Source organism: Macaca thibetana, chromosome 10 (genome assembly GCF_024542745.1).
Source record: "Macaca thibetana thibetana isolate TM-01 chromosome 10, ASM2454274v1, whole genome shotgun sequence".
NCBI classification, from domain to species: Eukaryota; Metazoa; Chordata; class Mammalia; order Primates; family Cercopithecidae; genus Macaca; species Macaca thibetana.
Genome location: NC_065587.1, coordinates 8,304,366 through 8,331,984, shown reverse-complemented (window position 1 = coordinate 8,331,984; position 27,619 = coordinate 8,304,366). Strand labels below are relative to the sequence as shown.

Here is a 27,619-nt window from a genome sequence, read left to right as displayed (position 1 = left end):
GAAGCTCTAACTGCAGGGAGACCGCTGAGAGCTGCTCTCCAGGCCCAGGCCAAGAGATAAGGCTTAGACCAGGGTGTCAGTCAATGGTCTGGGAATGTTAATGTGTTTGTCTTTGATCCGTGTGGGATTTGTTCTTGAGCATGGTGTGAGGTAGTGATTCATTTTTCTTTTTTTAATGTTTTAAAAGTTCTATTTTTCCTTATTTTTATTATTGTTGTTATACAGAGTCTTGCTCTTGTCGCCCAGGCTGGAGTGCAATGGCGTGATCTCAGCTCACTAGAATCTAGCGATTCCCCTTGCTCAGTCTCTCGTGTAGCTGAGATTACAGGTGCCCTACACCATGCTGGGCTAGTTTTTTGTGTATTTTTAGTAGAGACGGGGTTTCACCATGTTGGGCAGGCTGGTTTGGAACTCCTGACCTCAGGTGATCTGAATTTTTTTTAATTTTTTTGTAAAGGAACATTTCACGAATTTTCATATCATGCTTGTACAGGGGCCTTGCTAGTCTTCTCTATATTGTTCCAATTTGGCAGTATATGTGCTACTGAAGCAAAGCACCCACATTCTATTTATTTATTTATTTATTTATTTATTTATTTATTTAGACACCAAGTCTTACTCTGTCATCCGGGCTGGGGTGCAGTGGCCCAAGTTTGGGTCACTGCAACTTCTGCTTCCGGGGTTCAAGCAATTCTCCTGTCTCAGCCTCCTGAGTAGCTGGGATTACAGGCGCCTAACACCATGCCCAGCTAATTTTTTGTAATTTTAGTAGAGATGGCGTTTCACCACATTTGCCAGGCTGGTCTCAATCTTCTGACCTCAAGCGATCTGCCCGCCTTGGCCTCCCAAAGCGCTGGGATGACAGACGTGAGCCACTGCGCCCAGCTTAATTTTTGTATTTTTAGTAGAGACAGATTCAAGTTTGCCTGTTCCTCTTGTGCCCGAGAAGCCCCTCCTGTGCGCAGGCCCGAAAGGCTTGGCCACACCCCGCTGTGAGATGTGGCAGCTGCCATATGAGAGCACGCGGGCCGTGAGGACAGTATGGGAACCCCTGTTTCAGGAAAGGCATCTCAGGTCATTTTGGTCTGAGAAGCAGAAAATAGCTGGAGGGCCAGGGTGGAACCAGGGCAGTGAGTTTTCACGGGTGTGTGTGTTCATAGCCATAGCAATTTTATATTCATGATGCTGGAGGTGGAGGAGTATCGGGTGTAATTTCATGGAGCTGGTCCTTACGGGAGCTTCCTGGAATTAATCCACTGAGCATGCATTTATGAAGCTTGTCCTCTGGCAACAAAGGCAAAACTCCGTCTCAAAAAAAAAAAAAAAAAGGCTCTATCAATTGTTCTCATATTATTATTTAACATCCACGATGTGATTTCAGATGTAATCAACATAAAACTTGACTGCATTATTTTGCATGCTGTTTTCCAAATCCAGCTTCGTGTCATACCTACAGCACATCTCACTGGAGCTGGCCACATCCCCACCATCCAGATGTGAAATAGTCAAAAGACAGGGCAGGCAGGGCTGCGGAGGAGGCCTGCAGGGGCCATGATGGAGTGCCCATCCTGTACTGTGGTCCCAGCAAGTTTCTTCCTGCTGGCAAGAAGCCTGTCCCAGGCTGGCAGGGGACAGCGTGAGGTGCAGCCTGCGGACTGGGAAAGGGGTGTGGAAGGGCCACGCCTCAGTCCTAAAATCCAGGCCCAGAAGTGGCCCAAGTCACTTCTCTGCCTTTAATCACACAGGCATACCCAGTGGCAAAGGAGTATGGGAAATGGAGTCAGGCTGGGTAGCCAGGAGCCCAGGAAGAGGGGAGAACAGACTTGGAGAGGGCAGGAGTCTCTGGCCACCAGGGGCTAAAGAGCCTTCGATGAGGCGGTGATGTGGTGGGGTCCTGGGCTCGGATCCAGGGTGGATGGCTAAGGTGCCCGTGCCAGGGCTAAGCTGCCCCAACAGACATGGGTTTTGAGCCCACAAGAGTGCCTGTGCCTTGTGACGAGAATTCACCATGCTTTTGTCTCTGCAGCCTGAGAACAGCTTTGACTTCCTCAGCAGGGAGCTGTATGCGCATTCCATCAGGAAGCTGCAGGCCCATGTCCTGTTCATCAAGTGAGTCTGGACCAAGTGCCCTTCAGTTACCCCCAAAAGACACATGGGCGCCAGGAATCTCCGGGAGGCAGCCCTGGCATGAGGCTCCAAGTTCTCTGTGTTGACCACACCGCTGAGGCTCAAGATCTTTTTCGGGAAGCCCCCCTGGCAGCAGGGTCATGGAAGGAGCAAGGAGGGGAGGGCTCAGGCAGCAGGGGATGGGCCAGGGCTGTCCCACACCTTTTTTTTTTTTTTGGAGATGGAGTCTCCCTCTGTCGCCCAGGCTGGAGTGCTGTGGCGCAGTCTCCACTCACTGCAAGCTCCGCCTCCCGGGTTCACGCCATTCTCCTGCCTCAGCCTCCCATGTGGCTGGGACTACAGGCGCCCGGCTAATTTTTGTATTTTTTAGTAGAGACGGGTTTTCACCATGTTAGTCAGGATGGTCTCGATCTCCTGACTTCGTGATCTGCCCAGCTCAGCCTCCCAAAGTGCTGGGATTACAGGCGTGAGCCACCATGCCTGGCCTGTCCCACACCTTTCTACAGGTGTCAGCAGGGGGCATGCCCAGGTAAGACTCCATGACCAGTGAGCGCAATGTCTGCTCACTGCAACCTCTGCCTCCTGGATTCAAGCGATTCTCCTGCCTCAGCCACCCAAGTAGCTGGGACTACAGGTGCCCGCCACCACGCCTGACTGACTTTTGTATTTTTAGTAGAGAGGAGGTTTCACCATGTTGGCCAGGCTGATCTCCATCTCCTGACCTCATGATCCACCTGCCTTAGGCTCCCAAAGTGCTGGGATTACAGGTATGAGCCACCATGCCTGGTCCACCACAGACAATTTTTAAGCCATAAAAAGAAACGAAGCTCTGAGATGGGCTCCAGTGTGGATGAACCTTCACGCTAAGCGGACGAAGTCAGACGCAACCGTCTACGTGTTGTATGACTGCATTCACGCTCAAGTCCAAATAGGACACACTGCAGAGACAAAGCCAGTTCATGGTTGCTCAGGACCGGAAGCCTGTGGGGGGGTGTGTGTGTGTGAAAGCGCAGAGGTTCGGGACTTCATTGGGGGTGATGAAAATGTTCTGTAATTGTGACGATGGTCTCACAACTCAACGTATTAAAAACCACGGGATTGTAGACTTTCAATGGGAGGATTGTAAAGACGTAAATTCTCTCAGAGCAAGTGTGGACTCCAGAGCCTGTTCAGATCCCAGCTCTGCTATTCAGGGCTGTGACTGTGGCCAAGTCCTGAACTCTGTGCCCCAGCAGGGCTGTACCTTAAGCACTCGCTTGCGCCTGGCTTGTGCCAGCTGTGTGTGAGCTGAGATTAACTGAACCTCAAATCCAACCCAGGGTCAAGGGACCCAGCTGTGGGAGGTGGGGGAGCCCAGGCTTTGGTTTCTCCTCAGAGGCCTGAACCCAGGGCAGGATGAGGGCAGTGCTGGGAGGCGGTTCTAAGATGAACCCCAACAACCCCAACTCCTCACTTTCCAGAGCAGTCCACGGATATTTTGATGTGAGAAGAGAGAGTTACTATAGCAAGGAGTCCCTGTCATTCATGATACACACGCTGAAGTCCACCCTCAAAGAGGTAAGGCGGGGCTCAGGGAGCTGGTGTCCGGCCACTGTCACCCACTCTGGTCCCACCTCACCCATCTCTTCTCGTGCACTGGGAAGACCCCTGGTCTGGCCCCAGGTCCAACAAGTGACCACCAGGATCTCTGAGGCCTCATGCTCCACTGTGGTCAGTCCCTAGAGGCCTGGGGACACATGTCATCAGAATTCAGGAAACAAGAGACCTTTGGTGGGGAGATTCTTTTATCATCCTCGAGTACCCACCCTCCTTCCTGGGCCAGGCACAATTAGGTGACCCAACTGCCAGAGACAGGCCCACAGTTTTTATTTTTTGAAACAGGGTCTCATTCCGTTGCTCAGGCTGGAGTGCAGTGGCTCAATCATAGCTCACTGCAGCCTCAAACTCCAGGGCTCAAGTGATCCTCCCACCTCAGCCTCCTGAGTAGCTGGGACTACAGGTGCACACCATCATGCCCAGCTAATAGTCCTACTTTTTTTTTTTTTTTGAGATGGAGTCATGGAGTCTCACTCTGTTGCCCAGGCTGGAGTGCAGTGGCAAGATCTTGGCTCACTGTAACCTATGCCTCCTGGGTTCAAAGAAACTCTCCTGCCTCAGCCTCCTGAGTAGCTGGGATTACAGGCATCTGCCACTATGCCCAGCTAATTTTTATATTTTTAAGAGACGGGGTTTCACCATGTTGGCCAGGCTGGTCTCAAACTCCTGACCTCAGGTGATCTACCTGACTTGGCCTCCCGAAGTGCTGCTTTTGCAGACAGGAGCCACCGTGCCCAGCCTAGTCTCACATTTTATAGGCTTCCAAACCACAGCAGAACATCTGGCTGCCTCTTCTCTCCGCACCCATCGCGCCAGTGGGTGTGCTGGCTGTAGGTGGGGGTGGCTGTGCCCGGGTTCCTGGGAGCACCTGGTGATTCATGGTCACTTACCCTCAAACACCTGACCCTGGGGCCTCTGCAGGTTTCCTGGTGTTGTCACAAAGGGAGGAAGCGCACCTATGGCTGGCCGGTCACCTGGTCAGAGCCAAGGCAGGCAGGGCCTTCCTGTCTGGCTTCTTGAAGGCAGGCACAAGTCTGCAGGCTGCTCACACCCCCATCTGATTATTTTTTCTCACGGGGACTTCCTCTAATACAATCACAGCAACCCTGGCCTCGGCCCCGCCCTGTCCCTGCCATGCAACTTCACAACTCAGCTGGGAGGCCTCCAAGTCCCCAGGGCTCACACACCTCCTGGGGTGCTATGGACTGACCCGGCTCCAAGGCATTGAGTGTGTGGGAAACTCACCACGGGAGGTGCTCCTGCCCTGCAGGGAGCCTGAAGGCTATGGGAGGGCCTTGACCCCAAGGCCTATGGAGCTCCCTAGGCTCCTCTGGCCACACCTCACCACACACCCTCTCCTTTCTCCAGCGGTTCCAGTTTGTGGAAGTCCCAGGCAATCACTGTGTCCACATGAGCGAACCCCAGCATGTGGCCAGTATCATCAGCTCCTTCTTACAGCACAAACACATGCTCACAGCCTAGCTGTAGCTCTGGGCCTGGAACTATGACGACCGCAACAAGGCCAGGCCTGTGGGGACATGCCTCACTGGTCTTGACGCCCAGCCTAGGGTGTAGTCAGGGGAAGGAGTGAGATTCCAACTTCAACATCTGTGACCTCAAGGGGGAGACAGAGTCTGGGTTCGGGGGGCTGCTGTCTCCTGGCTAATAATCTCCAGCCAGCTGCAGGGAGGAAGGGCGGGCTGGGGCCACCTAGCCTTTCCCTGCTGCCCAACTGGGTGGAAAATAAAAGCTTCTCGCGTTCTCACTGCTTTCGAGGCTGTTTCGTTACCATCAAGGGCTTTTCCATTGAGGGAAAAGGGAGAACAGAGCAGATTCATCCAGGGTCCTTGACAGGAGGGTGTGGAGGCAGGATGCGGAAGGGGCAAGTCCTCCTCTGGGCACGCCCAGGTCCCCAGGACTGCTGAAGCCCAAGACCCGAGGGGTGGCCTGGCCCTTCACTCCTGGCCTGTGTGGACTCTCATGGGGCTGTTGTATGTGGTGGCCTCAACCTGGGGCCTGTTTCCCAGAGCTCGGCCTCTCAGAGACGGCTGCAGGCCCTGCCTCGCCTCATGTTCCTCCAGGCCCCGCACCTCCAGCCATCCACTGCGGTTCTCGCGGCTCAGTAGGGTCGGAATTTGCGCTGGGCCCGCAGCAGCTCGATCCTCTGCTTGTCCTCCTCGAACTTCTTGCGCAGCTGCGCTAGATCTGAGGGTGAGAGGAGGCGCAGGGCAGGGTCAGACAGCACACCCCTGGGGCAGCCGGCTTGCTCATGCCCCACCCCTCCTCCCAGTTATTGTGGGGCGCAGGGGCATGTCTCCCCCACCAACCCAGCCCCCTTCCCAGCTCTGCTTTGGGGGCAGGGTCTGGATCCTGTAAGGAATCAACCCGACGGCAGGCCGAGTCCAAGGGCAAGGCCAAAGTGGGAGACGCTGGCACCCCGAGCCTGGAGATGAAGCCCTAGAAACAAAGCAAAGGCATCCGCCCCCACCCCGACCCCTGCGCAAGGGGGAAGGAAGGAGTCCTGACCGCTCGGCCTGGAGCGACCCTGAGACTTGGTAAAGGGATGCCACCCCTAGTGCTGGTGAATGCCGATGGCAACTCTGGCACCGGGTGGCCCAGGTCAGTGGCAGGCTGATGGCATGGAGGGGGAAGCTGAGGGTCTAGAGCGAGCACAAGTGGGAGCCAAGAGGGCCAGCGAGGCAGGGAAAGCACCAGTGACTGGGCGGATGGCTCAGGGCCTGCTGCAGAGCCCCTCCCTGTGCCCTAGCCAGGGCAAGGAGACTCCTGGGCCCACAGGAAAGCTGTCCTGTAGACAGGGACACCAGGCAGTGGGGCAGGAGGCTCAGCTGCAGCACCAGGAGTGGGTCACAGGTGATCAGGTGCACAGCCAGGAGAGCGTCCTGTGCAGGCCACCTGACACACACACACCCCCGCACACCCACACACACCACCACACACCCGCACATCCCCACACCCGCACACCACACACTACTACACACACCCGCACAGCCACACACACCACCACACCCCTGCACACCCACACACCCGCACACCACACACTACCACACACACCCGCACAGCCACACACACCACCACACACCCGCACACCACACACTACCACACACACCCGCACAGCCACACACAGGCACTGTGCAGGGTCACCTGACACACAGCACAGACACAGACACACACAGCACCACCACCACCACCACCTCAACACACATATTCTGCAGCATCCTCCCTGCACCCACAGTGGGTTCGGAGGCCCCCTCTGCACTCGAACTCCTTGCTGGCTGGAGGCTGACCAGCGCCAGCACTAAGTGCACAGGAGCCCAGAGGTGGGCACTGATGACCCAGGGTCCCCACCCACTGAGCAAATGCATCTGCCCCGGGGGGTGATGGGGGACCGCCACACCGGGTGCTGCCAGGCTGGGCCTCTTTCCAGAGCCTGGTGGGAGCCCTGTGCTTAGGGACGCCCTCCCTCCGCGACCAGCAGGTTCAGCGCCCGCTGTCAGGAGCCCTGGCCAGAGGCCTCATCCATGGTTGGGGCCAAGGCCGAGGGGCCTGAGGATGGGCTGGGCGTGGCTTACGCTCCATCTTGCTCTCCCGGTGCTGCCAGGCATAGAAGTTGAGCAGCTCCTTTCGGGCGCGCTTCCGTCTCTCCCTCTCCAGCACCCGCAGGCTGGCTGCTTCAGTCCGGGGGAGCACAGGCCGTCGGCCCCGGCGGGTCACCTTCACCCACCCCTCCTCGTCAGGGACCCCCTCCTCCTCCTTGGCCTTAGCTTCTTCCTGAAAGGAAGGTGATCCTGTCATCCGGTCGGCACCTGGGACCTCCTGCAGCCTCCAGCAGCACACCCTCCATGCCCTCCTCCCAAAGTCAGAACCGCCCTGAGCCCCTGCAGGGGCAGGCTGCTCCCCTCCTCCCAGCACGATTTTAGGGCTAAGGATGGTGGGGAGGGCACGGACCTGCCGGCGCTGCCTCCTTCTCCACTACAGACCATGTGGAGACTAGATGTGTCACCCAGCCAGGCAGCCCAGGATCCAGCAGGGAAAAAGGGAGCCTGGCCTCTACAGAGTGGCTAAGGACAGGCCGCCACCGCCCTCCCTCTTGGGCGTCACCTTCCCACAGCCACACAGGTGATGCGGTGCTCGGCCGACCCTGCGGAGCCTCTACCTCAGCGATCTTCTGGTCATACGCCTCCATGAACGTGTCCACTTCCACCCTCAGGGCCTCAGGGTCGGGCATGGAGTCTGCGTAGTCACTGATCCACTCTGAGGAAAAGGGAGGCAGGGAAACGGGGCTTCCTCAGGCCTGGCATTTGGGCCCCACCCCAGGGCCTGCCAGGCTAATGGAGACCTTTACCCACAGGGCCCGGGGCGTAGGTGCTAAGGAAACCCCAGGGGCTGCAAGCTGGGCCCTCGCTCTGCCTGCCCAGTATTCCTGTGCCGCTCTGTGCCAGGGACTCAGGCTAATGACTCCCTGGGGACCCAGACACAGCCCCGCAGTCCTCCTGCCCAGGCCTCCACACGCCACTCTCAGGGAGCATGGACTTGGCTGGTGACATTCAGACACTGTCCCCATAGAGTGTTCTGCCAACCCAGAGCCCAGAAAGGAGGTGCCAGTCACCCCCTGAGGTACTAACTGTGAATGCCACTCTTCACAGGGTGGCTCTCTGTGGACACCAGCAGGGGGCCCTTCAGGGCCAAGGCCGCTGACACCCCACTTGGCTTCTGGAACACCACGTAGGCTACCTGGAACCCCTGAAGAGAGAGACAGATGTCAGAGGCTGGGGGCGCCTCCGCATGTCTGGCACAAGGTCTCCAGGCCCGCCCTCAGCCTAGCCGGTGGCTACACCAGGGGAGACAGTGCTAGGCTATTCCTGAGCCATGGAGAGAACCAGAGGCCATCCCATAACCGAGGTCAGGGGCAGCCACACTTCCAGTGATCCTGCTTCTGCGGGAAGTGACAGCTGTTCCCAGCTCTTCCTCAGGAAGAGGGGACACACAGGCTGCCTTTCTTCCAGTCACAGGAGGGATGCTGTGACACGCAGGGGTCGCCCTGGGCCAGGGCAGGTTTGTGGAAGCCAGGCCTGGGCACACACCATGCCAGATGCCACTGTGTGGGGAGGAGGTGTGGGCTCCAGCGCCACTGGGAAAGCTGTGAAGAACAGTGCTCCTGCAGACCCGGCCCCTAAGCCTGGGGAAGGAGCTCCCTCAGCAGGGGAAGCAGGAGGGCAGCCGGGGGAGGCCCCGCAAGCGCCCAGCAGAGATGGTCCCTGAGCATTAACACAGGAAGGAAAAAGCCAGGCAAGAAGTGCAAGGATGTGGCAAATCTGGGAAGGAATAACAGGCTTTGTCACCTGGACAGCCTCCTACACCACACACGGTGAGGATGGGCTCAGGACCAGAGAATGCTCTGACGTCCCACTGCCAGCTCCCCCAACACACTGGGGACAATGCCCCACCCCCCTCACTCTAGTGGAACCCCGTGCTTGGCGGCTCACCGGAACCGGCTTGGGATGAAAAAACTTCGACCTTGACTCCTTTGGGCTCTCGGCCAGGTCCGGCTTCTCCTGCAACTCTACAGACTGGACGAGGCCACAAGAGGACAGGAGGCGTGACAGGCTCTCCTGCCGCAGGGAGAGGGAAGTCAAGTGTGAGCATCTGCAGGGGCATCCGAAAGCCTCCCTCCACCATGGGTGGCACTGCCAGGGGTCCAGCGCCCCTGAAGAACTCAGAGCCACAGCCACATCTGCCCAAGCCAGGAGCCTGTGGGCACCATGGCCTCCGACCTGTTCTGCAGGGATAATATGGAGGTCAATATTCCTGCTCTTTCTCTTTTTTATTTTTTATTTTTTTTTGAGTTGGAGTACTGCTCTGTAGCCCAGGCTGGAGTCCTATAGCGTGATCTCGGCTCACGGCAACCTCCACCTCCGGGTTTCAAGTGATTCTCGTGCCTCAGTCCCCCGAGTAGCTAGGATTACAGGCGCCCACCACCACACCCGGCTAATTTTTGTATTTTGAATAGAGATGAGGTTTTGCCATGTTGGCCAGGCTGGTCTTGAACTCCTGACCTCAGGTGATCCGCCTGCCTCGGCCTCCCAAAATGCTGGGATTACAGGCATGAGCCAGAGTGCCCGGCATATTCCCACTCTCTCTCATTGGAGACAGGTGGGGACATTCTTGCTGTTATTCTGATTTTCTTTTTTTTCTTTTTTTTTTTTTTTTTTGAGACGGAGTCTCGCTCTGTCGCCCGGGCTGGAGTGCAGTGGCCGGATCTCGGCTCACTGCAAGCTCCGCCTCCCGGGTTCATGCCATTCTCCTGCCTCAGCCTCCCGAGTAGCTGGGACTACAGGCGCCCGCCACCTCGCCCGGCTATATTTTTGTATCTTTTAGTAGAGACAGGGTTTCACCGTGTTAGCCAGGATGGTCTCAATCTCCTGACCTCGTGATCCGCCAGTCTCGGCCTCCCAAAGTGCTGGGATTACAGCCTTGAGCCACTGCACCCGGCCCTATTCTGATTTTCTATGACAAATTTTACTACCTGAATCAGCAGTAGTGACCCTATGCTGTGACAGTCAGGACGGTGGTTATCGGTGGAGGAGGCAGCAGGGGTTCTGGGATGTGCTGCTGTGTCTCCACCTGGGTGCTGACTACACAGGTATGTTCTGTCTCTGGGATGCAGCGAGCTGGACACCTGCCACTGGGGCCCTTCCCTGTACACATGCTGCACTTCAAAAAAGGTCAGAACTCACACCCCCTCTTCTACACACTTCTTTTTTCTCTAAGTTTAAAGGAATGTTTTAGAAATTAGGGTTTCTTTTTTGAAAACTAATCCAGGAATTCCCTTGGCCAGGGGCAGTGGCTCACGCATGTAATCCCAGGACTTTGGGAGGCTGAGGGGGTCGGATTACTTCAGGTCAGGAGTTCAAGACCAGCCTGGCCAACATGGTGAAACCTTGTCTATACTAAAAATACAAAAATTAGCCGGGCATGGTAGTGGGCGCCTGTAATTCCAGCTGCTTGGGAGGCTGCGGCAGGAGAACAGCTTGAACCTGGGAAGCGGAAGTCACAGTGAGCCACGATCGCTGTGCTCTAGCCTGAGCAACAGAGGGAGACTCTGTCTCAAAAAAAAAATAAAATAAAATAAAATAAAAAATCCAGCAATTCCCTTAGTTTAGTTTTTGTAAAAAAAAAAAAAAAAAAAAAAAAAATTAACAGTTGTGTTTGGATAAAATTAGAGGGACTTTTCATTTTTTTATACTTTCCTACTTTCAAATTATGGACACGTATAGTCTCAAAGAAAACACGTAATTCAAACAACTTCGGGTAATACGTAAAAAAACCTTGGGCTACTTAGGATTACACTTTTTTTTCCTTTTTTTCGTTTGAGTCAGAGTCTCACACTGTTGCCCAGGCTTGAGTGCAATGGCGCGATCTTGGCTCACTGCAACCTCCGCCTACCAGGTTCAAGCAGTTCTTGTGCCTCAGTCTCCCAAGCAGTTGGGATTACAGGCGTGTGCCACCATGTCCGGCTAATTTTTGGGGTTTTTTGGGTTTTTTTGAGATGGAGTCTCACTCTGTCACCTAGACTGGAATGCAGTGGTGCAATCTTGACTCACTGCAACCTCCGCCTCCCGGGTTCAAGGGATTCTCATCCCTCAGCTTCCCGAGTAGCCAAGACTACCTGCACACGCCATCATGCCTGGCTAATTTTTTGTTTTTTAGTAGAGACAGGGTTTCACCATGTTGGCCAGGCTGGTCTTGAACTCCTGACTTCAGGTGATCCACCGGCCTCAGCCTCCCAAAGTGCTGGGATTACAGGCATGAGCCACCATGCCTGGCAGGATTATACTTTTAAAGACATCTTTGAAAAGCCAGTTTCCTGACTGGAGATCAAGGTAGCCCTCTGGACACTCTCCTCTGGGGCTCCCATTAGCTGTGTCCGTCTCACCACCAAGGACTTGGTGGAGGCCAAGGGAGCCCCCACCTAGAGCCCACCGGTCCCCTCCCAGACACTAGCTCACCTCTGTGCAGTATGGGGGCACATTGAGGACAAAAAGAGTCCTCTTCTGAGGCCAGGTGGACTTGGTGCCTTGTCGAACGCCGTGTGCTCTCACATAGAGGTAGTGAGAAGCCTGCTGCTTTTCGGAGAACTTGATTGGAATAGCTGGAAAGGAAATGGGAGGGGAGGGATGGCCAGGCTACCCTGAGCTGAGGTCAGCAAGACATTCACACAACTTCCTTTCTCCACATCCCTGTTTAGTCCTATCTGCTCATCAATCCATCCATCCCTTCACCAACCCCCCGACCCTACCCTTTGGCAAAGCCTGTGCGGGCTCTAAGAGTCTGCCCAGGAGGGCCTCCCAAGGTGGTGCAGGGAAAGAGAAGATAAATGGGCAATGATTACAGATGGGGGCGCAATGAAAGGGAAGCTCGAACCCTGCGGCTCTTGGAGTGAACACCAAAATCCTAACCGTGGCTGGAAGCTCCGTGAGACCCTGCCTGCCACTGTGGCCTCTTCTCGTACCATCTTCCCCCACCACCTTGGATTCTCCCTGTTCCCCTGGGTACACCAGGGCCTCACACACATTGGCCTCTCTACCTAGTGCATCACCCTCTTCCCTCCTGCTAACCTTCAGGTTTAGCTCAAACCTCGCTTCCTCAAGAGAGCCTTAGCATCACCCTCCGCCCCTCCTGCCAGGTCAGACCCCACTGCCTGTGCCTTCACAGCTTCTCTTAACAGTCTGTAGGCTATACTGATGAGATTCTTTGGTTAATCACTGCCACACCCATGACTGTAATCTCATAAAGCTAGGAACTGCTTCTATTTTTCTCACACCTCCGTCAGACTACCGGTTGGCATAGAGCTGCGGTCCCTGAACTCAGGAAGCTCAGTTGCAATAACGGAGAAGACAATTACCAAGTAAGCATACAGCAAGCTTGTATCAATTATGAAAGAAACATTACAGGGTCATGGGGTGGCAGAGGTCTTCTTTCCATAGGCTCTCAGGGATGGCCTCTTTGAGGAAGCAACATTAAAGCTCAGAACAGAAACGCCACTGTGCAACAAACTGTTACAGCAAGTGCAAAAACCCAGAGGGGGAAAAAGTATGTTGCCTCAGATGAACAGAAAGAGCTTTAGGTCAGCACCAGTCAGACCATGTGGCCCACACAGGTTAAGAAGTCTGCTTTTTGTTTTAGAAGCGACTTGATGAAGCTACTGGAAGGAATGCAGTGGGTGTGGGGCCTATCGTGGGCGTGTGAGACATGCTCTAACTTAAATGGCCTTAAAAAGAACATTCTGGTACGTGGGTGGAGAACAGAAGCAGGGGCAAGAGAAAGAGGAGGGCAACCAAGTAGGAGGGCCCGTAACAGCCCAGTAAGAGCTGATGGGGGCTGGACTAGAAGCAGAGGCGATGAGAAGGGGATGGGCTCACCTGGACGAGCGAATGTGGACGGAAATGGGTTTGCCCTGGGTGAGAGGTGCACAGTGGTGGGCTCACCCAAGGGAAGCGTGGACCAAGACAGGTTCGCCCCGAGAGAGTGGGCAGGCAGAAGGGCGCCGCGTGGGTCCTCGGGACTCCGAAGCTGGGGCCAGAGGCCGCCGGAGCTCACACCCAACCGTGCGGCCGCTCCTGGGGACCCCCGGCCGCCGCCAACCCCCAAACACCTCCCGGCGATGACTGGCCCCCCCGGTCTCGCGTCCCGGAGCCCCTCACCTGCGTAGCCCGGTGGGCTGGGGATACAGTCCTCCGGGTCCCGCGCCGCGCGCTTCCTCCTGCGCGCCACCATCTTGCCGCCCGGGAGCGCAGGGGCCGCCGGGAGTTGTGGTTCGGCGCCGGCGCGATCGCGTTTCCGTGGCGTCTGTCCCGCCCCCTGGCTCCAGGCCCGCCTCTCCGGCCCCGCCCGCCAGGGCCCAACCTTCATCAGCTCAGAGTCAAATCAGCGCGCGGAAGTGGGAGGGAACGTCAGCGTTGACCCCGGCCAGTCACGAGTGCGAACTCAGCTTTCCACTCATGCATTCACACATTGAATAGGCACTGTGAGAGAAATCCAGGATGGCTGCTAGGTTTTCAGTCGAGGCAACTAAGAGGATGGTGTTGCCATTGACTGAGATGGGGAGACTGCAGGAGAGGGGCCAGCTTGGGGAAAATCGAGTGGATCAGTTCTCTGTGGGCCATGGTGAGACGCCCATTAGGTCTCTCAGGGGAGATGTCAGGTGGGCAGTTTGATATGAGACTGAACAGACTGAACATCAGAGGTGTCAGGCCTGGAGCAATACACCTGGGACTGGCCGTGGATAGGTTACTGAAAGTTATGAGAGGGGCCGGGTGCGGTGATTCATGCCTGTAATCCCAGCAATTTGGGAGGCCGAGGGGGGCAGATCACTTGAGGTCAGGAATTACAGACCAGCCTGGCCAACTTGGTGAAACCCCGTCTCTACTACGTACAAAAATTAGCCGGGTGTGGTAGTGCATGCCTATAATTCCAAATACTCGGAAGGTTGAGACAGGAAAATCGCTTGAACCCAGGAGGCGGAGATTGCAGGGAACCAGATCGCCCCACTGCATTCCAGCCTGGGCAACAGAGAGAGACTTCGTCAGAAAAGAAGAGAAGAGAAGAGAAGAGAAGAGAAAAAGGTAGGAGACGGTGTGATCGCCAAGGGAGCAAGTGTAGACAGGGGAGAAAAGAAGTCCAAGGACTCCACTTATCTGGACTCCAAAGGGCCTCTCAGACCATGTACCCACCAGCCCTTGATATATCTACTATTTCTCTTCTCCCAGTGTACAGTTGCTTCTTGGAAATGCTGCCGGCCCTTTTGGGGAAAATTAGGAGACTATTACTGCAAATCTTTGTGGTCTCGAGGGGACCCAGCCTCCCTTTCAGTCAGTGACCTCCGGGTCTGAGGCCTAGCTTAGGCCTGGAAACTGGGTGAGGGGTTGGGATTTTCCATCAGCAGCTGCCATTACTGTCCTGTTTGCTTGTTTTTTCTTTTTGATCTTTCTTTGCTTAGAGCAGTCAAGCAGTGTCAGGGCTGCTGTGGCCCCTGGGAATACCGTGGTCCACTAGCCTTCACCAGAGACTCCTATGCATCCAGGCTCCCTGGCAGCCACTCTGGCCTTGCTCCTGTTCTGACAGTCACATCAACCGAACCTCTGCTCTCTGAAATCCTATCTCCTGCTGACCCTTCCAAGTCCAGCTCCAGTCCTATTTGCTCTCTTATACCCTGGCCTCAGAGGATGGCCATGCCGATTGCCCAGTGATGCCTAGACCCCTCACTAGTGAAAGCAGTATCTGGTGAACCCTCCAGAAATACGGTCAGCTGGCTTCTCAGATCTTGCATAATAAATCTGTACCAGCACATCCCCCTCCCGGAGGCCTCTGGCTCCTTCTCAATGCCCTTCCACGATCGTTCTGTTATCTCCCTCTCATGTATTGCTTCCACACTTCATGGAGCCATCTCGGTGGGATATCAGGACTGGTCACAATATCACATTCTTTTTTTTTTGAGATGGAGTCTTGCTCTGTCACCAGGCTGGAGTACAGTGGCGCGATCTCAGCTCACAGCAACCTCGGCCTCCTGGGTTCAAGCAATTCTCCTGCATCAGCCTCCTGAGTAGCTGGGATTACAGGTGTGCACCACCATGCCCAGCTAAATTTCTTATTTTTTTATTTATTTATTTTTTTTGAGGCGGAGTCTTCACTCTGTCGCCCAGGCTGGAGTGCAGTGGCACCATCTCGGCTCACTGCAAGCTCCGCCTCCCGGGTTCGCGCCATTCTCCTGCCTCAGCCTCTGGAGTAGCTGGGACTACAGGCGCCCGCCACCGCGCCTGGCTAATTTTTTGTATTTTAGTAGAGACGGGGTTTCACCGTGTTACCCAGGATGGTCTCGATCTACTGACCTCGTGATCCGCCCACCTCGGCCTCCCAAAGTGCAGGGATTACAGGCGTGAGCCACCGCGCCCTGCCAAAATTTCTTATTTTTAATAGACACAGAGCTTCACCATATTGGCCAGGATAGTCTCGATATCTTGACCTTGTGATCTGCCCACCTCGTCATCTCAAAGTGCTGGGATTACAGGCATAAGCCACTGTGCCCGGCCTTTTTTTTTTTTTTTTTTTTTTTTTTTTTTTGAGATGGAGTCTCACTCTGACGCCCAGGCTGGAGTGCAGTGCTGCCATCTCAGCTCACTGCAACCTCCACCTCCCGGGTTCAAGCAATTCTCCTGCCTCAGCCTCCCAAGTAGCTGGGATTACACGCATGCGCCACCATGCCCAGCTAATTTTTTGTATTTTTAGTAGAGACGGGGTTTCACCATGTTGGCCAGGCTGGTCTCGGTCTCCTGACCTCAGATGATTCACCCACTTCAGCCTCCCAAAGTGCTGAGATTACAGGCATGAGCCACTGCACCCAGCCTAGAGTTCAAGACTCTTGAGCCCATCTACTCTGACGTCCCTGCCCTAGGTGGCAGTGTTCCGCTCCTTCCCTTCTGTGCTCCTCAACTGGAGCACAGGACCGGCAGAGCCATTCATCTGCCCTGATTCAAACGCTGCAGTTCTCATCAGGTCCTAGGCCTTTGTCAGCACAGTGTGACCTGTCTTTTTTTTTTTTTTTTTTTTTTTTTTTTTTGAGACGGAGTCTCACTCTGTCGCCCAGGCTGGAGTGCAGTGGCCGGATCTCAGCTCACTGCAAGCTCCGCCTCCCGGGTTCACGCCATTCTCCTGCCTCAGCCTCCCGAGTAGCTGGAACTACAGGCGCCCGCCACCTCGCCCGGCTAGTTTTTTGTACTTTTTAGTAGAGACGGGGTTTCACCGTGTTAGCCAGGATGGTCTCGATCTCCCGACCTCGTGATCCGCCCGTCTCGGCCTCCCAAAGTGCTGGGATTACAGGCTTGAGCCACCGCGCCCAGCCAGTGTGACCTGTCTTTAAACACATCTCTGGAAGCCCCTCCTGATTTTCACCTTGGGCCATAAGTTGATCAATGGCTATCCTGAGGCCTGTTGTTTTTTTCCTTCAGCACACTGATGCCACTCAATCAATTCACTCCACTGTCTTTATAATTACCACTGCCCATGTATTTCGTGGGTTAGGAATTTGGGCAATGCTCTGCTAGGAGATTCCGTTGCTCCCTGTGGCACTGACTGAGGCCATTTGATGGTATTCAGCTGGCATATGGGCTGCACTCAAGGTTCCAAGTCACTTCACTCAGACATCCGGCATCTCAGCAGGGATGGCTGGTGATAGAGTTTGAATATTTGTCTCTGCCCAAATCGCATATTAAATTGTAATCCCCAATGCTAGAGGCGGGGCCTGGTGGGAGGTGTTTGGATCATTGGGGCTTCATGGCTTGATGCTGTTTTTGCGATCGCGAGTTCTTACGAGATCTGCTCGTTTAAAAATGGGTGGCTGCTTCACCCCCGCTTTGTTGCTGTGGCTTTCACCATCTGAAGTTGTTGTAATGGAGCGAGTTATGGAGAAACGCCACACTTTGAGATGAATTCAGGAGTCCTTTATTAGCTGGCGACCGGGAGACGGCTAGTGCTCAAAATTCTCTCGGCCCCGAAGAAGGGGCTAGATTTTCTTTTATTCTTTGGTTTAGAAAGGGGAGGGGGCAGCCTAGCTGTAGCAATCTTATGGAAGTAAAACAGGCAATAAAAGTTCAAAGACAAATAGTTACAGGAAAGGAAACAGTTCTAGGTGCAGGGGCTTAAAATCCATCACAAGGTGATAGACGCTGGGCTTTGGGCGCTACCAACCAGACGCAAACGCAGGGGTTTGGTACCATCAACCGGGCGAATTCTTGGGAACTATGGACACAGCTTGCCACAGCATCTTATCAGTTAACTGCATTCTTTGATGTGCTGGGAGTCAGCTGGCACTAGTTAAGTCCTTGAGGAAGGGGGTGGGTAAGGAGCCCTTAATATCTTGCAAATGAAGGAGCCAAATGGAATCTGTCCGGCTTTCTCAGCTAAGAGAGAGTCAATCAAGTTCATACAAGTTAGGGTATCACATTCCCCACTTGTGTTTTTGGAGAATCAAATCATTGATTCCTCGGTTATAACAAGGGGGTTATATTGGGCTTTAAGATACATAAGCTTAACAGAAGCTATGTGTTGCTTTACAAAGAAACCAATTTAATATACAGGGCCCGAAGACTCAACCTAACCGTAGGAGGAGGAGAGCTCCAGTTAACTTAGTGATTAGAGTAGTTAGCCATGGATTCCAGTTAAACACATTTTGGTACCAGGGGGTGTTACTTTCTTGTTCTCTCTGGCGTCTATCTAGATTTTCTCAAACTTTTTGAGGAGTATCATGTGTGACCTTAGATTGGCACAGAAACAACAACGCTTTCTTAGAGCCGCGCATAAACCTCCTTGGGAGAGGAATAGCAGATCTAAACCTCGGCGGTTTTGAAGAACTACTGCAGCCAGACTCCACCTGGGTATGCAGTATATTTATGGCTGACTGGAGGTTGCTGCCTTCTAAGTAGTGTTTGCAAATGCACGTCCTGCAGTGAAAGAAGTGAAGAGGAAAGAGCAGGGTGGAGCAGAGGGCATACTAGGCGGAAAGAAACAATAGAGGTAAATAAAAAATTAATCTGATGGCTTCACTCGACTTAGGCGTGGTTTTAAGGGGCCTGGCCCAGGCTTAGGGACCTATGTTTCTTGTCGGGCTCTGTTGACCTTTTTGATGCGAATGATGAATCTAAGCCGGAATGCCATCCACTTTCAGAGCCGTCAGTGTGGTGAGGATGACAGTATGAAGCCCTTTCCAGGCAGGGGTGAGTCCTTCTTTTTGGAACTTTTTAACACACCAGGTCACCTGGCTGGAAAGTGTGGCAGGGCCCCGTCTGGTCAGGAACTGGATGGGGATGAGCTCCCTGGACAAGCGGCTGGATGATGTCTGTACCTGTTGGGAGACTGCAGGTACTGTAATAAATTAGCTTGTGAGATTTCTGGTAAATGGGTATCCTTTAGCTTAGGCAACATAGGCGGAACCCTCCTATACATGATTTCAAAAGGTGAAAACCTAGCCCTGTAAGGAGTGCGTCTTACTCTAAGAAGGGCTAAAGGAAGGAGCTTTACCTAATTTTCCCCGGTCTCTAGGATTAACTTTGTAAGGGTACCTTTTAGGGTGCGGTTCATGTGTTCTACCTGTCTAGAGCTCTGAAGTCGATAGGCACAATGGAGTTTCCATTGAATTTTAATGCCTTACTGACTGACTGAGCTATAGGCAAGGTGAAGGCCAGTCCATTATCAGATCCTATGGCAGCAGGCAGCCCATGCCGAGGGATGATTTCATTGAGTAAAAGCCTAACTACCGTGATGGCAGTCTCATTTTTGGTGGCAAATGCCTCAGTCTATGAGGAAAAGGTGTCTACTAGTACCAGGAGGTATTTATAGGCTGCCCAGTGCAGTTTTATCTCTGTAAAGTCAATTTCCCACCTTTCTCCTGGTGAGTCTCCCCGGAGGCAGTGGCCTGGGCTGGGTTTAGGACCTTGCTTGGCGTTTACCTGCGCACAAGCTGTACACCAGAGAGCTGCTTGGTTAACTAAGTCCTGAAGGTGGGGGATCTCGAAATGGCTCCTCAGAAGCTGAACCAGTTTTACTCCTCCTAAACGGGTGGTAGAATGCAGACGACTGATTAAAGTTTCCCGGAGAGCTTGGGGTATGACGATTCTGAAATCAGGAAGAATCCACCAACCTTCCTGATTTTTACTGGCCTGAAGATCCAAAGCCTGTTTTTCCTCCTCTGGGTCATATTCTGGGTGATCTGGCAAGTCAGGTTGCGGAAAGGACACTGCAGGCGGCAGGGTCAGAGGCGCGACTGGGAGTCCAGCTGCCTCCCAGGCTGCAGAGTCGGCTCTTTGGTTACCACGGGCAACGGCCATGTCTTCTTTTTGATGTCCTTTGCAGTGAATTACAGCCATCTGTTGAGGGAGCCAAACAGCTTCAAGCAGGGCCAAAATTTCTTCTTTGTTCTTGATAGCCTTTCCTGCTGAGGTGAGTGGCCACACTCTTGGTAGACGGCTCGTGTACATGCACAGTAGTGAAAGCATAGCTGCCGTCAGTGTAAATGTTAATACGCTTGTCCTTACCCCATCGGAGGGCCTGAGTGAGGGCAATCAAGGGCCTGAGTGAGGGCAATCAACTCAGCCCTCTGTGCTGAGGCACCTGCTGGCAGTGCTTGGGCCTATGGTATATCCGTGTCCGTAGTGACGGCTGCACCAGCCTTTCAAACTCCCTGCTCGAGGAAGCTGCTAGCATCTGTAAACACGGTGGCGTCTGCCTCCTCGAAAGGCACATCTTGGAGATCAGGTCGGCCAGTTTCCGTAGTCTCTAACAGTTCTTGGCAGTCATGGACAGGTGTGGTAAGGTCTGGATCAGGGAGCAAGGTAGCTGGATTTAAACACCTTGTGGGAGAGAAAGTTAAATGAGGCTGATCTCTTCTGGAAACACCTTCACAGACAAACCCAGAATAATGTTGAACCAAATACTGGGCACCTCATGGCTCCAATAAGTTGATGCAAAAACCGAGCCATTGCGGAAAATGAAGAACAGTCACCAACTCCCACCCATGCAGCTGGCTCATTTGCTGGGCTGCCCTCCTCAGAAGGTGGCACGGGAATCCCTGCCTTTGCAGAGAGGAGGCCTGGGGTGTGTGCAGGTGCCCATGGGAAGTGTCTTTGCCATGGGGAAAGCCAGAGTGACCCCTTGCTTATCCTGCAAGGGAAGAAGCTGGAGTTTCCTGACACCAACCCCAGAGGCAGAGCCCACATCCACATTTGGCTCAGCAGGCACTGTGCCTGAGGGACACTGTGAGCCCACAAAAATGTCTTAATTTCTATTAAAACCAGAAGAAAACATGTCACTAATTTATAAGCAGCCCAGCCTGGTTATATGCATCTTTTTAGCCATGCGGGCATAATATACAATTTTTACTTTTTTTTTTTTAGTGGATGAAGGCCTCATGACAGTCAAAATGTGGTCCCGTTCAGGGCTTCCTCAACCAGCCGTGTCTGCACGGCCAGGCACCACTTCATCAGGCCTGGCTGCTGGCACTGTTTCTGGGGTGTGCTGCAGGACTCCAGGCCAGGGTGGGGAGGAGGGTAGCACCAGCCAGGGACCGGCTCCCGTCAGCTGTAACTGTGTATCCGGTCTGGTCTGCTCCAAAGGCTAGACACGAATTTTGCAGCGTTGTTTTCATCTGTGCTCTGCTGCTACCTCCTTGAGTGGGGTTTGCTTTTCCTCCTGGTCCTGGTGCTTTCAGGCCTGGAGGTGGGGGTCTGTGTCACCCGTGCGGAAAAGTTTCTCTCTGAAATTCTCCTGCCCTCCTGTCTCTGGCCCCTCATTCTGCCCTGAGGCCGGCCATAGAGACTAGAATCCCTCTTCCTCAGGGTGGGTCAGAGAAACCAGAACCCCTTTCCCCCAAACCAGCCATACAACCTAATGTATGACTAACTTCCCCCTCTGTCCTATCTGTGTCAAAACTGGCCATAAAGAAATTCCCTGGCCTACCTTGTTTGACTGTAGGCCATAAGACCCCCATTCCAGGCCAGGCGCCGTGGCTCACGCCTGTAATCCCAGCACTTTGGGAGGCTGAGGTGGGTAGATCACCTGAGGTCAGGAGTTCAAGACCAGCCAGGCCAACATGATGAAACCCCATCTCTATTAAAAACACAAAAATTAGCCAGGCGTGGTGGTGTGCACCTGTAATCCCAGCTACTCAGGAGGCTGAGGCAGGAGAATCGCTTGAACCCCGGAGGCGGAGGTTGCAATGAGCTGAGATCACGTCACTGCACTCCAGTCTGGGCGACAGAGCAAGACTCCGTCTCAAAAAAATAATAATAATAAGACCCCATTCCAGAGAGGGTCCTCCCCACACCCAGAAGGAAGGAACTCGGCTCAGACAGGCCAGGAGGAATCTAGCCAGACAGGCCCTGCTGGGTTCCCCACTCCATCTGCTAGCATTGGATCAGATCGCTTTTGTCCAATCCTATGTCTCCACAGCTGCCCATACTGTGTTGAACCTCAGCATGAAAATGGGCAGTTTCCCCTGTATCTTTGGGTCTTCATTCCGAAGGCTCCTGTGACAGGTAAAACTATAATCAAATAAATGCACATCGTTTTCTCCTATTCATTTGCTTTTTGTGAGTTGATTTTCCATGAGCCTTCAGAGGGCGAAGGGGAAGTTTTCCCTGCACCGCTGCACGGTAAACCTGAGTAAGTGCTCCCCCGAGTTCTGAGCCTCTCTAGCAAGTGAATTGAACCCAAAGAGAGGGCTGTGGGAACCCCAATTTATGGCTGGTTGGTCAGAAGCAAATACAAAATAGCCCTGGTGCAGTGGCTCACTCCTGTAATCCCAGCACTTTGGGAGGCTGAGGCGGGTGGATCCCTTGAAGTCAGGAGTTCAAGACCAGCCTGGCCAACATGGTGAAACCCCATCTCTGCTAAAAATACAAAAATTGGTGGGGCATGGTGGTGCAGGCCTGTAATTCCAGCTATTGTGGGGGGGGCGCTGAGGTAGAAGATTCGCTTGAACCTGGGAGGTGGAGGCTGCAGTGAGTCAAGATCACACCACTGCACTCCAGCTGGGCAACACAGTGAGACCCTGGAAGAAGAAAGAAGCAGAAGAAGGGGAAGAAGAAATAAGAAGAAAGAAGAAGGAAGGAGGAAGCAGCAGCAGCAGCAGCAGCAAACTCACAAAACCTGGGCTTGGGATCAGCTTTGGGAGTGGGGCTCAGGTCTTGTGGGACCAAGTCTTCAACCTGTGGGACCTGAGGACATCTCCAGGTAGACAGTGTTGGGACTGAGTGGAAGCAAAGGACCCCCAGCTGGTGTCTATCACAGAACTGACTCTGCAGGAAGTCCGTGCAGGAGCCTCCCCCGCCTGCAGGGGCTGCACGGGGATGGTGCCCGTGTCCCTGGTGGAAGAGGGAGGAGGCACGAGGAGGAAAAGAAACCCTCAGGTGACCACGGCCAAGGGTGCGAGGGGCAGGTGTGTCCCCCAGCTCACTCTGGAGACTTCTTCCTGTGCTTTCTACCACAGCTAAAGTAAAAAGACCATGAACTGGGTGGCTTAATACAACAGACTTTATCCTCTCACAGTTCCAGAGACCAGAAGCCTAAAATGAAGGTGTCACATCAAGGAAGGGATCCTTCCTCGCCTCTTGAGGTCTGAAGTAAGAGGGCAGCCATCCTTAAAACCAGGAAGAGGCCCTCACCAGATTGAACTGAATCTTCCAGCATCTTTTTTTTTTTTTTTTTTTTTTTTTTTTTTTTTTTTTTTTTTTTTTTTTTTTTTGAGACGGAGTCTCGCTCTGTCGCCCAGGCTGGAGTGCAGTGGCCGGATCTCAGCTCACTGCAAGCTCCGCCTCCCGGGTTCCCGCCATTCTCCTGCCTCAGCCTCCCGAGTAGCCGGGACTACAGGTGCCCGCCACCTCGCCCGGCTAGTGTTTTTTTGTATTTTTTAGTAGAGACGGGGTTTCACCGTGTTAGCCAGGATGGTCTCGATCTCCTGACCTCGTGATCCGCCCGTCTCGGCCTCCCAAAGTGCTGGGATTACAGGCTTGAGCCACCGCGCCCGGCCTTAGCATCTTGATCTCAAACTTCCCGGTCTCCGGAACTGTGAGAAACGAATGCCTGCTGTTTGAGCCTCCCAGTCTACCGTATCTTCTTTAGCAGCCACAACAGACGAAGACACCTGCAATCATTGCCAGTGGTGGGCTTGTGGGAGCGTTGCTCTGACCTCTGCTTCCGTCTTCATGTGGCTATTGTCCCTCTGGGACAGTGTCTCTGTGTCCAAATGTTCCTCTTCTAAGGATGCCAGTCATTGGATGAGGGTGTGTGTGGGCGACAAGTCACCCAGGTGCGGAGGCAAGAGACCGAGGGCACGAGCTGTTCCAGTGTAATAAAATATATAAAATAACAAGAGTTATACTATAGATCATAGACATGATTATATATGAATATCATTAATCATTAGTTTGCGGCAATTACTCTTTATTCCAATATTAGTATAATCCTTTCCCTACAATTATAACCTAGGAAAAACCAGGCCATAAAGAGATAGGAGCTGAAGGGGCATGGTGAGAAGTGACCAGAAGACAAGTGTGAGCCCTCTGTCACGGCCAGACAGGGCCACCAGAGGGCTCCTTGGTCTAGTGGTAACGCCAGCGTCTGGGAAGATGCCCGTTGCCAAGCGGACCGTGGTCTAGCGGTAGCTAATCAGTGCCAAGGAAAAGCACCTGCTACTTAGCATACTGGGAAAGGGAGTCTCTCCCTTTCCCGGAGGAGTTTAGAGAAGACTACTCCTCCACCTGTTGTGGAGGGCGTGACATCAGTCAGACCGGCCTGCAGTTATCCGGAGGCCTAACCGTCTCCCTGTGATACTGTGCTTCAGCGGTCACGCTCCTGTTTTACTTTCATATTCCACTCTGTACATCTGGCTCTGCCCTCTAGATAGCAGTAGCAAAATTAGTGAAAGTATTAAAGTCTTCGATCTTTCTGAAAAGAGCGTAGAAGAAACAATGAGGTAAGCTATCCTCTCTCTCTCTCCGCCTCGGCTACCTAACAGGGAAGTGCCCCCTGTCCGGTGGACACATGATAAGGTAAAGAGACCTTATCAATCACTCTCTTTACCCTGCCCCTTTTGCTTTGTATCCAATAAATAACAGTGCAGCCAGGCATATCGGTCTCCACGTCTTGGTGGTTGTGGTCCCCTGGGCCCAGCTGTCTTTTCTTCTATCTCTGTGTCTTGTGTCTTTATTTCTACGATCTCTCGTCTCTGCACATGGGGAGAAACACCCACAGACCCTGTAAGACTGGCCCCTACAGGTGTGACCTCATCTGAACTTGATTACAACTGCAAAGACCCTATTTCCAAATAAGGTCACATTCACGGGTACCAGGTAGCCATGAATTTCTTGGGGGCACTTTCCAACTCAGAGCACCTATCGTTCCCTAGGCCTCCTCCCTGGCGCAGCCTCCCCCACCCACCCTCACCGGCTCTCTTTGAGCTCCATGAACCTGGAGCCACCTTCTCAGACCCGCTTTGCTTGACCATGGTTCTGCATGCGAGCTGCCCTCATACCAGCATTTTGGGAGGCCGAGGCGGGCGGGTCACCTGAGGTCTGGAGTTTGAGACCAACCTAACCAACATGGTGAAACCCCCTCTCTACTAAAAATGCAAAAATTAGCCAGGCATGGTGGCAGGCACCTGTAATCCCAGCTACTTGGGAGGCTGAGGCAGGAGAGTCTCTTTTTTTTTTTTTGAGACGGAGTATCGCTCTGTCGCCCAGGCTGGAGTGCAGTGGCCAGATCTCAGCTCACTGCAAGCTCCGCCCCCCGGGTTCACGCCATTCTCCTGTCTCAGCCTCCCTAGTAACTGGGACTACAGGCACCCGCCACCTCGCCCGGCTAGTTTTTTGTATTTTTCAGTAGAGACGGAGTTTCACCGTGTTAGCCAGGATGGTCTCAATCTCCTGACCTAGTGATCCGCCCGTCTCGGCCTCCCAAAGTGCTGGGATTACAGGCTTGAGCCACCGCGCCCGGCCAGTCAGGAGAGTCTCTTGAACCCGGGAGGCAGAGATTGAGGTGATCTGAGATTGCGCCATTGCACTCCAGTCTGGGCAACAAGACCTAAACTCTGACTCAAAAAAAAAAAAAAAAAAGAGACTGACTCAAAAAAAAAAAAAAAAAAAAGATGATGGGCCAGCGTGGTGTGAAGAAAGATGGAGAGATGAAAGCTACTGAGAATGGGAACTGAGAACTCCTAACCCTGCCATCGACAGGCGTCATCCTGAATAGGTATCTACCTGTTCTTTCTTTCTTTCTCTTTTATTTGTTTATTTATTTATTTATTTATTTTTATTTTTTTTTTTTGAGACGGAGTCTCGCTCTGTTGCATAGGCCAGAGTGCAGTGGCGGATCTCAGCTCACTGCAAGCTCCGCCTCCCGGGTTTACGCCATTCTCCTGCCTCAGCCTCCTGAGTAGCTGGGACTACAGGTGCCCGCCACCACGCCCGGCTAGTTTTTTTGTACTTTAGAGATGGGGTTTCACCGTGTTCACCAGGATGGTCTCGATCTCCTGACCTCGTGATCCGCCCGTCTCGGCCTCCCAAAGTGCTGGGATTACAGACTTGAGCCACCGCACCCGGCCTCTTTCTCTTTTAGAGATAGGGTCTGGTTTTGTCACCCAGACTGGAGTACAGTGGTGCAATCATGGTTCACTGCAGCCTCAAAATCCTGGGCTCAAGCAATCTTCCGCCTCAGTCTCCCAAAGCGCTAGATGACAGCTGTGAACCACTGCGCCTTGCCAGCTCCGCTATTAAAGAGAACGTTTGTCACATATTGACAGTGGTTCATCTTTCCTATATGTTTTTGTTTGTTTGCTTGGTTTCTTGCTTTTTTTTTTTTTTTTTTTTTTTTTTTTGAGACAGAGTCTCACTCTGTTGCCCAGGCAGGAGTACAGTGGCGTGATCTTAGCTCACTGCAACCTCCACCTCCCAGGTTCAAGTGATGCTCCTGCCTCAGCCTCGCGAGTAGCTGGAATTACAGGCGCCCATCACCATGCCCAGCTAATTTTTGTATTTTTAGTAGAGATGGGATTTCACCACGTTGACCAGGTTGGTCTCAAACTCCTGACCTCAAGTGATCCACCTGCCTCAGCCTCCCAAAGCGCTGAGATTACAGGCGTGAGCCACCACACTCAGCTTTCCTATCTTTTATTTACCCATTAACATCGTTTGTAATATCCTATTTGGAGCTGAGGCAGAGTTTTCTAGGAGCAAAGGAGGAGGAAAAAGCCCATTCTGCTATCTATGTACGTGCCTCTACTGACACCTAGGCTTGTTGTGAAACCAGCACCCCGGGTCCAACCTTGTAAAGTCAGCACTTGCACTGGCTGCCTAAGGGAGGCACATGAGGAGCCGTCTCTTTTTTTTTTTTTTTTTTTTGAGGCAGAGTCTCGCTCTGTAGCCCAGGCTGGAGTGCAGTGGTGTGATCTTGGCTGACTGCAAACTCCACCTCCCAGGTTCAAGCCATTCTCCTGCCTCAGCCTCCCCAGTAGCTGGGACTACTGGTGCCTGACACCACACCTGGCTAATTTTTTGTATTTTTAGTAGAGATGGGGTTTCACCGTGTTAGCCAGGATGGTCTGGATCTCCTGACCTCGTGATCCGCCCACCTTGGCCTCCCAAAGTGCTGGGATTACAGGCATAAGCCACCGTGCCTGGCCGAGGAGCTGTCTTTAATAGGAAAAGGAGGTATGCCAACCACTGAGCAAGTCTTAAAGTTCACTCCCCGTTGTTACCGGTCTGTGTCTGAGTTTATAGGTGTCTTTTAGGAGAAGAACATACTAGCAGCCTCCACTGTGCCCGTTCAAAAGCTGTAAAGCGGGAAAGGAATTAATTATGTTGAAAGCAGAGTCACAAACCCTCCACGGGGACAGCAGTAGGGGAGCAGGATGATCTATTTAGGTTCAAACGGATGCCTTCAGCCTTCCTGGCACCTGTGGTCCCAGTTACTTGGGAGGCTGAGACAGGAGAATTGCTTGAACCCAAGAGGCAGAAGTTGCAGTCAGCTGAGATCCTGTCACTGCATTCCAGACTGGCAACAGAGTGAGACTCGGTCTCAAAAAAGAAAAAAAAGACAATGTTTTTGAGGCAGTCGGATCACCTGAGATCAGGAGTTCAAGACGAGCCTGGCCAACATGGCAAAACCCCATCCCTACTAACACAAAAATTAGCCGGGCATGATGGTGGGTGCCTGTAATTCCAACTACTCAGAAGGCTGATACGGTAGAATCGCTTGAACCCGGGAGACAATGGTTGCAGTGAGCGGAGATCGCGCTACTGCACTCCAGCCTGAGCAGATGAGAGAGGAAGTATCT

The 27,619-nt window shown here is 53.2% G+C and overlaps 4 protein-coding genes and 1 non-coding gene across 5 annotated transcripts in view; 3 read left to right on the top strand and 2 right to left on the bottom strand.

Moving 5' to 3' along the window:
- The window catches only part of TSPO (translocator protein), a 677,237-nt gene that overhangs the window by 8,778 nt on the left and 640,840 nt on the right, over nt 1–27,619 (top strand). The window lies entirely within an intron of this gene.
- SERHL2 (serine hydrolase like 2) overlaps nt 1–27,619 on the top strand; it is a 75,691-nt gene that overhangs the window by 10,049 nt on the left and 38,023 nt on the right. The gene's annotated exons all lie outside the window — the stretch shown is intronic.
- LOC126929882 (U6 spliceosomal RNA) lies at nt 453–558 on the bottom strand. The gene has a single exon (XR_007717321.1). It is a non-coding gene; the product is annotated as a U6 spliceosomal RNA (small nuclear RNA).
- Nucleotides 1,339–5,488, top strand: LOC126963688 (serine hydrolase-like protein 2). The gene is made up of 3 exons (XM_050806170.1): nt 1,339–2,109; nt 3,588–3,684; nt 5,092–5,488. The coding sequence occupies exons 1-3, from the start codon at nt 2,009–2,011 to the stop codon at nt 5,203–5,205; spliced, it is 312 nt and encodes a 103-aa protein (XP_050662127.1). The 5' UTR covers nt 1,339–2,008; the 3' UTR covers nt 5,206–5,488.
- The window catches only part of LOC126963638 (ribosomal RNA-processing protein 7 homolog A), a 198,025-nt gene continuing 175,888 nt past the window's right edge, over nt 5,483–27,619 (bottom strand). The window contains exons 2-8 of the mRNA XM_050806026.1: nt 13,446–13,528; nt 11,751–11,893; nt 9,228–9,353; nt 8,367–8,484; nt 7,898–7,995; nt 7,314–7,512; nt 5,483–5,928 (exon numbers count right to left, since the gene is read on the bottom strand). Coding sequence (XP_050661983.1) covers nt 5,843–5,928; nt 7,314–7,512; nt 7,898–7,995; nt 8,367–8,484; nt 9,228–9,353; nt 11,751–11,893; nt 13,446–13,518 — 843 coding nt within the window. The 5' untranslated portion in view covers nt 13,519–13,528 and the 3' untranslated portion in view covers nt 5,483–5,842. The remainder of the gene's footprint in view (nt 5,929–7,313; nt 7,513–7,897; nt 7,996–8,366; nt 8,485–9,227; nt 9,354–11,750; nt 11,894–13,445; nt 13,529–27,619) is intronic.